Below are 11,439 nucleotides of genomic sequence, written 5' to 3'. Positions count from 1 at the left end.
GGCACAACCCTTGGGGCTGCTTTTGCTAATCTCATGTTACTGCGTGTTAAGTAAAAGTTTGGTAAGAGACGATTTGCACTTTTCAGACTGTTACAGCGTGAAAAATGTGTCTCCATTACAAACGCTACTTTTACCGAAAGTGCACTCCCGCCTCATACTTTATTCTGAGCATGTGCGGGTTTCTAAGCATACACACGAACGTGTTTCTCGTCGAAAACCAGCCCGACGAGAAACACGACGAGGAAATTGAGACTCCCATCGAGGAAAAAGCGAACTTGTTCTCTTTTTTCCTCTTCGAGTTCCTCGACAGTTTTCTCGATGAAAAGCATACACACAACCGTTTTCCTCAGCAAAAAAGCTTTGCCACCAAGTTTCTTGATGGATTCTGTCGAGGAACACGGTCGTGTGTACGAGGCCTTACACAGAAGTTCAGTGATTCTTATTTGCTGGGCAATCGGTACTGCAGATCTTAATTTACCCAGATCAATGCGAGTGATTGCCAAATTTATCAGTGTTACACAGAAGTTCAGTGGTTTGTAGTTTCTGGTTAATCGCTTGTGTGGATCTGTGGAACATAGATTCACTCTAGTGATTGCCCAGTTTATCAGTGTTACGCAGAAGTTCAGTGGTTCCTAGTTGCTGGGCAATCACTGCCTTAAAGGGCTAGTGTGTAGGTTGCTTACTGTTCAAGCAATATGTCCACATGAAAGCAACTGGAACCCCTCTGTTCTTTACCTGTGTTCCTAGTGTGTCCCAGCCTGCTTCCAGCCCTGTTTTCCCAGTGTGTCCCAGTCTTGTGTTCCCAGTGTGTCCCAGACTGTTTTCAGTCTTGTGTTCCCAGTGTGTCCCAGCCTTGTGTTCCCAGTGTATCCCAGCCTGCTTCCAGCCTTGCGTTCCCAGTGTGTCCCAGTCTTGTATTCCCAGTGTGTCCCAGCCTGTTTTCAGTCTTGTGTTCCCAGTGTGTCCCAGCCTTGTGTTCCCAGTGTATCCCAGCCTGCTTCCAGCCTTGCGTTCCCAGTGTATCCCAGCCTTCTTCCAGCCTTGCATTCCCAGTGTGCCCCAGCCTTCTTCCAGTCTTGTGTTCCCATTGTATCCCAGCCTTCTTCCAGCCTTGCATTCCCAGTGTGCCCCAGCCTTCTTCCAGTCTTGTGTTCCCAGTGTATCCCAGCCTGCTTCCACCCTTGTGTTCCCAGTGTGTCCCAGTCTGCTTCCAGCCTTGCGTTCCCAGTGTGTCCCAGCCTGCTTCCAGCCTTGTGTTCCCAGTGTATCCCAGCCTTCTTCCAGCATTGCGTTCCCAGTGTGCCCCAGCCTTTTTCCAGTCTTGTGTTCCCAGTGTGTCCCAGTCTGCTTCCAGCTTTGCGTTCCCAATTTGTGTCCCAGCCTTCTTCCAGCCTTGTGTTCCCAGTGTATCCCAGCCTGCTTCCAGCCTTGTGTTCCCAGTGTGCTCCAGCCTTCTTCCAGTCTTGTGCTCCCAGTGTGTCCCAGTCTGCTTCCAGCTTTGCGTTCCCAGTGTATCCCAGCTTTGCGTTCCCAGCGTTCCCAGTGTATGTATCCCAGCCTTCTTCCAGCCTTGTGTTCCCAGTGTTTCCCAGCCTTCTTCAAGCATTGCGTTACCAGTGTGTCCCAGCCTTCTTCCAGCCTTGTGTTCCCAGTGTATCCCAGCCTTCTTCCAACATTGCGTTCCCAGTGTGCTCCAGCCTTCTTCCGGTCTTGTGTTCCCAGTGTGTCCCAGTCTGCTTCCAGCTTTGCGTTCCCAGTGTGTCCCAGCCTTGTGTTCCCAGTGTATCCCAGCCTGCTTCCAGCCTTGTGTTCCCAGTGTGTCCCAGCCTTGTGTTCCCAGTGTATCCCAGCCTGCTTCCAGCCTTGTGTTCCCAGTGTATCCCAGCCTTGCGTTCCCAGTGTGCCCCAGCCTTCTTCCAGTCTTGTGTTCCCAGTGTGTCCCATTCTGCTTCCAGCTTTGCGTTCCCAGTGTATCCCAGCCTTCTACCAGCATTGTGTTCCCAGTGTGTCCCAGCCTTCTTCCAGCCTTGTGTTCCCAGTGTGTCCCAGCCTGCTTCCAGCCTTGCATTCCCAGTGTATCCCAGCCTTCTTCCAGTCTTGTGTTCCCAGTGTGTCCCATTCTGCTTCCAGCTTTGCGTTCCCAGTGTATCCCAGCCTTCTACCAGCATTGCGTTCCCAGTGTGCCCCAGCCTTCTTCCAGTCTTGTGTTCCCAGTGTGTCCCAGTCTGCTTCCAGCTTTGCGTTCCCAGTGTATAGCAGCCTTATTACAACAAATTCGGTAATGCGGAAATATCCGAATGAACAAGAACCCGTTTAACACATTTTTACGAATATTTGTAAATTTAAGTATTCTGAAACTCTAAAATTAGAAAATTAGAAAATTCAGAAATCTTAATTAATAACTAACTAATAATAATTTAACTACTACTGATGCCGTGTACACACGATCGGACTGTTTCCATCGGATAAACCGATCGTGTGTGTGTGTGTGGGCCCCCGTCAGTCTTTTTTCCATCGGTGTATAAAAATAGAACATGTTTTAATTTTTTTCCGATGGATAAAAAAAAAAACAATAGTAAATTCCGATCGTCTGTGAGGAACTCCATCGGAGAAAAATCCACGCATGCTCAGAATCAAGTCGATGCATGCTCGGAAACATTGAGCTTAATTTTGATTTTCGGCTCCTCGTATTGTTTTATGTCACAGCGTTTTGGCACGGTGGGAATTTAGTCTGATAGTGTGTAGGCAAGACTGATGAAAGTCAACTTCATCGGATTTCCGCCGAAAAAATCCATCGGATTTGATTCCATCAGAAATCCGATCGTGTGTACACGGCATAACTATTAAATTATAGGTACGCGAGAGCCCGTAGCTATATTTCGGCTCTCATGCAGGCCACTAGGGGCACGTGTGCGCTTCCGGGATCGCCGCAGGGCACACGCGATCACTTGTTACAGAGCGGGGACCGGGAGCTGTGTGTGTAAACGCACAGCTCCCGGTCCTGTCAGGGGGGAAATTACCTATTGTCTGTTCATAAATGCTGATAATCTGTTCATACAATGTAAGAACAGAAGATTGGTCATTTCCCCTAGTGAGTCCACCCCCCTACAGTTAGAACACACCCAGGGAACATACTTAACCCCTTCCCCGCCCCCTAGTGTTAACCCCTTCACTGCCAGTGGCATTATTATAGTAATCAATGCATTTTTATAGCACTGATCACTATAAAAATGCCAATGGTCCCAAAAATTTGTCAAAAGTGTCAAAATCGCCGCCATTACTAGTAAAAAAAAATTTTTTTTATAAAAATGCCACAAAAATACCCCCTATTTTGTAAACGCTATAACTTTTGCGCAAACCAATCAATAAACGCTTATTGCGATTTTTTTACGAAAAATATGTAGAAGAATATGTATCGGCCTAAACTGAGGAAGACATTTTTTTTTTATATATGTTTTTGGGGGATATTTATTATAGCAAAAAGTAAAAAATATTGTTTTTTTTTTCAAAATTGGCGCTCTATTTTTGTTTAAAAAATAAAAACCGCAGAGGTGATCAAATACCACCAAAAGAAAGCTCTATTTGTGGGCAAAAAAGGACGCCAATTTTGTTTGGGAGCCACGTCGCACGACCGCGCAATTGTTAGTTAAAGCGACGCAGTGCCGAATGGCAAAAAGTGCTCTGGTCTTTGACCAGCAGTATGGTCCGGGGCTGAAGTGGTTAATAGTTAGTTAATATTAGTTAGTTATTTCGAATTTTATGATTTTCTTTCTTATTTTCGAAATTTTCGAATTTACAAATTTAAGAAATTACAAATTGCAATGACCAGAAAAAAAAGAAAGAAACAAACACGTTTTTCGGCAGTGCCCATGTCTACTATTTATGTGAAAAAAAAATAAAAAATACATAAAAATGTTATATGGGTACAGTGTTGCATGACTGCATAATTGACATTTCACAGTGCGACAGCGCTGAAAATTGGCTGGTGGGAGGGACTGACGGGAAGTTGTACATAGCTTTCTAAGCACCACCCTCAGTCCTGATGCAAGCAGTGGGTTGGCTCTCGGTAGGAGTTATACAAATACTTTATAAAAATGCCTCGATGGGTGGGTGTCAGTTTAGAGGAGTGGGTGTTCCTAGACCGACTCACATTCAGACCACCTAAGATAACGCCCACATGGAAGTCTGAACCTCCATGAATGAAAGAACTGAAATCCAATACAGTGGAACCTCGGATTGCGAGTAACGTGGTTAACATGGGCGGGCGTCCGCTCCATAGGGCAAGGGGGACAATTGACCCCCCCTGGAAAATCAAGAAGGTGTTGAGTCTCGCGGCTGTGGGCTGTCTGAGCAGTTCCGGGCCGGATGTCACACAGACACAGCGAGCAGAGTGAAGCCACCTCTCCCTCCAGTGTTTGTGTACACAGGGAACCTGCTGTGCCCATGCCGTGCCCATGCCGTGCTGATGGCTGATCTGAGGTACTGAATGGGATGGGGGGGGATCCGTCTGTGCTGAAGGGGGGGTTTGTGCTGAATGGGGGTCCATCTGTGCTGAATGGGGGGGTCTGTGCAGAATGGAGGGGTCTGTGCTGAATGGAGGGGTCTGTGCTGAAGGGGGGTCTATCTGTGCTGAAGGGGGGTCTGTACATTCTCTAGGCCAGGGATCCTCAAACTACGGCCCTCCAGCTGTTGCGGAACTACACATCCCATGAGGCATTGTAAAAATCTGACATTCACAGACATGACTAGGCATGATGGGAATTGTAGTTCCTGAAAAACTGGAGGGCCGTAGTTTGAAGACCCATGCTCTAGGCTATATTTATATGGGCATGGAGTGAAGCTGAATTACCTCAGGAGCTATTTCACACTGCCAGCTGGCTGCGTTATCGGTAAAGCGCCGCTTTACCATCGTTTTAGCTGAGCTATTTGGCTGCTAGCAGGGTGCTTTTAACCCCAGCCAGCATTTGAAGAAAGGGTTAAATGCGACTGTGTATTGCCGCTGCGGAAGCGCCCCCCCCCCTGAAAAAATTTCAGCGGACGCCCATGTCGGTTAACGAGCGTTTCGCAATACGAGCGCTGTATTTTAAAAAAAATCCTGACTCGGTTTGCGAGTGTTGTCTCCCAAAACTAGCAGGATTCAGGCCAAAGCGGTGTGCAGTACCACGTTTCGCCTGAGGTGGGGGACGCCGGAGCCGTTCGGTAATGCTCGGAAAGACTCAGAAAGACGCGGTAATACTTTGTTCCCGAGCCTTTTCCGAGATTTGCCAAGGTCAGCCGAGTTGTCCTCGGGCCTTTCCACCCGTTTCCGAGGCTCTCCGGCGCCCCCCACCTCTGGCCACATACGGTATTGCATACCATTGAAGTCAATGCGGAACAAATTATTTTCATTTCCATTGACTTCAATGGGGAAACTCGCTTTGCTATGCGAGTACTTTGGATTACGAGCATTCTCCTGGAACGGATTAATCTCGTAACTTGAGGTTCCACTGTAGATTAATGCACATTGTGAGCTTCTAATGCACATTGTGAGCTTGCAGCCAGGCCCGTCGCTACAAGGCAGGCAAACCAAGCAATTGCTTGGGGCCCCTGAGCTGGCCTGGGGCCCCAAGCAGGGCCCTTGCTTGCCGCCCTTGCCGCGCTTCCTACAGCCGCCTGAGTGCTCTATAGAGATCCTGCCTCGAGTCGTCACTTCCCCTTCTCTGTGTAGCGTGGCTGAGCAGCTCCTCTTCCTTCCTCCTGTCAGTCCGGACTTCGGCCAGGTACTGCGCGGTACAGGAGATTCAGTTTCTTGTTCCCGGCCGGACTGACAGGAAGTGCACACTGAGTGCTCACTTCCTGTCAGTTCGGCCGGGAACAGGAAACTCAATCTTCTGCCGTACAGTACGGACACGGTAGGGAGGGGGGCCCTTGGGGGGGGAGTAAAAAAACATAGGGAGGGGGAGTAAAAAAAAACATGGGGGGTAAAAATAACATAGGGAGGGGGAGGGGGGGAGTAAGAAGGACACAAGGAGGACCTCCCTGTGTCCTTCTTACTCCCCTCCTCCCCCCATGTTCTTTTTACTCCCCCCATGTTTTTTTTACCCCCCCCCCCTCCCTCCCTGTGCGTGCAAGGGGTGGGGGGGTTGTGGGGCCTCCATGTCCATTTTGCTTGGGGCCCCCAAATTCCTTCAAATGGCCCTGCTTGCAGCGTGTGGTGAAATGCAGGACCCTATAAAGCTGTGCAAGACTAAAGACAGGGCTGGAGTTCAGCTTGAAATCTGCAGATTGAACGCTCATATTCTAGAAGAACAAGTCCCAGCATATCCTGCAGCAATATTTTATGCAGTAGTAGATTCTTTATGGCTGAAGTATAATGGAGAAGGAGAAAAGGCAGGCAGAGATATCAGGTGTCCTCTGATGTCCATCAGTGCAGATCAGAAGACGATCTTCTTCTCACAGACGTACCGAACGTTCGGGGAACAGCGACCGTCATTCCACTCATTACTCGGTTGCCTTAACACAGCACAGTCTTCCCCTCCTCCGTAACCATGACCCGTCCAATCATCGGGCTGACCCTCCTCCCAGAACCTGAAGGACAGAAGAGACAATAGTGATTAGACCAAGACAGGAACTGAGCAGAACTGTACCCATAAATTGCTGCCACTGTGCCATCAAACGCAGCTACTGTACCCATCAATTGCTGCCAGTGTGCCCATCAATTAGCACCACTGTGCCCCATTAATTGCCGCCACTGTGCCCCATCCTTTGTTGCCAATGTGCCCCATCAGTTGTTGCCACTGTGCCCCATCCATTGCCACCAGTGTGCCCCATTCATTGCCACCAGTGTGCCCCATTCATTGCCACCAGTGTGCCCCATTCATTGCCACCAGTGTGCCCCATCCATTGCTGCCAGTGTCCCCCTATCCATTGCTGCCAGTGTGCCCCATCCAATGCCGCCAGTGTGCCTCATCAATTGCCACAAGTGTGCCCCATCAATTGCCACAAGTGTGCCCCATCAATTGCCACCAGTGTGCTTCATCAATTGCCGCCAGTGTGCCCCCCCCCCCGCCCAGCACTTGCCTGTCTCGGCGCTGTCCTTCAAGCTCTGAGTCCTCATGTCTTCTCCTGTCCTCTTCCTGTCCTCTGCTATGATTGGACACCTGATAGGCATCCAATCACAGCGCCTGTCGCTTTAGCCAATCAGGTGACAGGGTAATCAGACCCAAGCACCTGATTGGCTGAGAGGCGGGTCAGTGTTAGGGAAGCAATTAATGCACTTCCATAACACAACACTGTGTAAACAGCGAATACACAGCATCGCAGCCGCTGTTTACCAATTTGGAAGCCTATTAGAGCCGACGGCTCTAATCAGGTGCTACAAAAAAACGCCACTGTAATTTAGATGCCTGGTACCCGACAAGGGGCCGGACACCTGAATAGGGCGCGACAGCCGTGACAATAGATGGATTCATGCAATGCATGAATCTATCTATTGGTGATAAAGCGGTGCTTTATGGACGCACCACCACTGGTTGTGGTCAACCGCATGGAAGGAGTTATTTCCCTCATCTCTTTCCCTAATGTGAGGAGTAGGGATGAGCCAATGGTTTGGCCTGGACCTAGGCTGTTAGAGTGTTTTGAAGAATGTCCAAACTTTTGTATGTTTGGCCCCCTGTTCGGTGGGAGGTAAACATCATCTATAGAAGTGGTATTTCTACCACTTCTATATATACCAGCTTCTTGCAGTCAGTGGTTCCTAAAGAAACAGGAAGTGCTAACACCCGCTGTGTCCCTAGCAACCACCTCTGGCACATTACTTACATGGGTGGGAATCTCTGGGTACGTAAAGAAAGGGACGGGATAGGAGCAACATCACTGCCCAAATATGGCCCTGGCAATATTAGGTCATTGATGTCACTTTTTTCCCCACCCCTTTCCTTATATAGCTGATGACAGCATGGAGAACTGTAATTTGGTGAGCAGTACTGTCATGGACCTTGGAATGCAGAAGTGTGCCTCCTTGAAAGCTGTTACACAGTGGGAGGTCTTCTTCCCTGTCTTAAAGCTCCAGATGGCTCCATTGTTCTGTGTCTGGCTATTGTGTACATTGATTGACCCCTGGGGCTTCTGTCTCATTACACATAGCAGACATAAGGCAAGCTATCGGACCAATCCCTGCTGACTGATTTTCAAGTCCTCATTTGCATGCCTAAGAGGACCTGAAGGAGGACTACATGTACTTTACAATTGACCAATAGGAAAGCGATTGTTGGGGACGGGATGTTCCAAATTCTGTTTAAAAGTGTGTTGTGTACTTCCAATAAAGGTCTTACATACAGCCTGCCTGGTGTTTTGTTCTAATGGATCCCGAATGGCACATAGCTGTAGTTCGGATCCCGGAGCCTTGGATGACCGAACCATCAGACGTTGCGATCTGCAAGCTGACTCAGTAGTAGCAGAGGAGTGTCGGGAGAGCGGAAGCGAGCGAGCAAGGGTCTCGTTACATTGGTTGGCAGCGGTGGGATTTGCTCTCCAGTTACTGGGACTCTCCAAACCACCACAATGAATGACCAGCTATGCAGCATGCAGGAGAGCCACGCTGAAAGACTTACTTGAGAGGCGTGGAGGGACCGGTGGGACAAAGAACAAGGCCACCCTGATCAGTGAGCTAGCCGAGATGGATCAGAGGGATGGTGATGCAGGACCCCGGTCAGTTGAAGACTTGTTTCAGCAACGAGTTCGAAAGCGATTGGCATTATATGGTGCTAACCCATCAGAGACCGCCATACAGAATGCCATTAGAGGCATCCAGCTGCAGGATGAGCGACAAGAGAGAGAACGAGAGCGACAAGAGGAGCTGGAGATCACCTACAGACAGCTACAAGACTCTGCTCAGCAGCTGGAACGAGTTCGAAAGCGGTTGCCGTTATATGGTGCTAACCCATCAGCGACCGCCATACAGAATGCCATTAGAGGCATCCAGCTGCAGGATGAGCGACAAGAGAGCGAACGAGAGCGACAAGAGGAGCTGGAGATCGCCTACAGACAGCTGCTAGACTCTGCTCAGCAGCAGGGTGGGGCTCCCTTTGCCTGGGACTATCAGGAAATATCAGCTGACAACTCTGAAATCCTGGCTGAAGAATCGGCAATGTGGCAGAGTAACTGTGTGCTTTGCCAACCTGCCCCTGCAGCTATGGATGCGAAGGTCTTATGGCGGATGCAGCAAGTGCTGACTGACCTTGATAATCCAGTTTCTGCATGGGATGATCTTGAATGGAGGAATGTGCCTGTCCAGCAGTATGCCAGTGAATCGGCAAAGGAAAAATCTGGAGATTGCCATTCCCAAAGCTGAAGTGCTGACCGCAGGGCTGAGCTCTGCTAACCTCTGCTCAGTACCTATAGCATCTTCTGGGTTCCATGGACAGGAGATGGTGAACCTCTATCTCCAGACACCAGTTGCAGAGAGAGGGGATTTAATAGACTTTTCTGCTGAGGAAGAACAACCTGATGAGCCTCCATCAGAAGAGCTGGTATCAGGGCCACACTTCACTGTGGAGTTACAAGGAACTTCCTCAGCTGAAGCGCTGGTCACCGGAGAGAGGGTTCAAGACCTCTGCCCCACCCCTGTGGCAGTTCCGGAGGCTCTGGGTGAGAAGGTGGTGATCACTTCCCAGCAGCAGATACAGGGGGAGAAGGGAGAGGAGGTGTTCATCGTCCCTCCCCAACAGTTGGCCAGGGTGGAGAAGGTGGTCTTTCCTCCCCAGCAAAGATCCGTGCATCTGGGAGACAGTACCACAAACATGTTGTCCCAGCAGCCAGATGAGGGAACGGAAAAGGAAGCAGCCGGCTCACCTCCCCAATGGCAGCTATACAGTTTGGGTGTGGCGGAATCCAGCCTCCTTCCCCAACGGTTAGCCGGAGCGGATGATATGAAGTCCCCAGCAGAAGTGCATGCAAAAGGGCAGAGTGCCGCTGGCCCGTGCCTAGCACATACAGTGTCTCTACAGCTCCAGGGAGCTGGGGCGGTCGGCCCCTCTGTCCAGCAGCAGACCAAGCCTTGGAATGTTAATAACCACTCAGCTGAATCACTGAGACAGGAGGATGGCAGCCTTGCTTTGCAATCACCTGGGGATTTTCACCTACCACAAGTGGATGGGACTTCAGTCTCCACTTGTATACCCCAGGAATGGGGGGCAGTTGGCCCAGATGCCCAACAGCATGATGAACTGAGCCGAGTCACCCTGTCTTCTCTCCAGCGGCTGAAAGGACTCCAGGGAGAAGGGTCAGTCCAGGCTTCTCCCCAGCGGCAGGCATGCTCTCTGAGAGAGTCAGAGGTTGGCTGGGTGAGTAATGCTCGGTTTGGGACAATTTATTTGGGGTACTGTGTGGGTACCGGCATTGGGGTCTCCACCTGTGTTAGTCTCCTGCCAAAGGGGGAGATGTGTGACAGACCTAGCCGGGACAGAGGCTTTTGGAGAGGACTGAATGCGAGCCTCTTGCCTTCCGATTATGGGCCAGGGCCTCAAAACAGGAAGGCGGATGGGTTATCCCAGCAGACAGACCTGGAACCTTAAGACTACTTTTCCAACATCCTCCAGTTGACCCGTTCGGGGTCCCACTGTGGCTGTTGGACTGTTTCCCAGGGGAAGTATTGTCATGGACCTTGGAATGCAGAAGTGTGCCTCCTTGAAAACTGTTACACAGTGGGGGGTCTTCTTCCCTGTCTTAAAGCTCCAGACGGCTCCATTGTTCTGTGTCTGGCTATTGTGTACATTGATTGCCCCCTGGGGCTTCTGTCTCATTACACATAGCAGACATAAGGCAAGCTATCAGACCAATCCCTGCTGACTCATTTTCAAGTCCTCATTTGCATGCCTAAGAGGGCCTGAAGGAGGACTACATGTACTTTACAATTGACCAATAGGAAAGCGATTGTTGGAGGTGGGATGTTCCAAATTCTGTTTAAAAGTGTGTTGTGTACTTCCAATAAAGGTCTTCCTGTTTGAACTTACATACAGCCTGCCTGGTGTTTGTTCTAATGGATTACGAACGGCACATAGCTGTAGTTCGGACCCCGGAGCCTTGGATGACCGAACCATCAGACGTTGCGATCTGCAAGCTGACTCACTAGTAGCAGAGGAGTGTCGGGAGAGCGGAAGCGAGCGAGCAAGGGTCTCGTTAAAAGTACCATCAGGAATGGCCATGTGCACTGGCTCAAGTATTTAATTCCGGCAATTTGGCAGTTGTTGGGCAACATGATTGTTGATGGATTTACAATGACGGACTCTTTTTTTTTTTGAGGGGCGGGGGAGTTGTAAAAAAAAGGATCTGTGGATGTCTTTAATTCTACTGTGTGTACCTATTCACATGAATGGAGGGCAGTATGGGTAGGTCCCAGTATTTTTAACGGTGGCCTCTAGACTAGGATAAGCGCCCCCCCAACCCCACAACTAGGGATGA

The 11,439-nt window shown here is 49.8% G+C and overlaps 1 protein-coding gene across 1 annotated transcript in view; it reads right to left on the bottom strand.

The window, feature by feature from the left end:
• Positions 1 to 6,277: 6,277 nt before the first annotated feature.
• Positions 6,278 to 11,439, bottom strand: part of LOC120933744 (C-type lectin domain family 10 member A-like) — a 44,291-nt gene continuing 39,129 nt past the window's right edge. Inside the window, exon 9 of the mRNA XM_040347118.1 lies at positions 6,278 to 6,567. Coding sequence (XP_040203052.1) covers positions 6,414 to 6,567 — 154 coding nt within the window. The 3' untranslated portion in view covers positions 6,278 to 6,413. The remainder of the gene's footprint in view (positions 6,568 to 11,439) is intronic.

This window comes from Rana temporaria, chromosome 3 (genome assembly GCF_905171775.1).
Source record: "Rana temporaria chromosome 3, aRanTem1.1, whole genome shotgun sequence".
NCBI lineage: Eukaryota > Metazoa > Chordata > Amphibia > Anura > Ranidae > Rana > Rana temporaria.
This window is presented reverse-complemented; position numbering and strand designations above follow the sequence as displayed.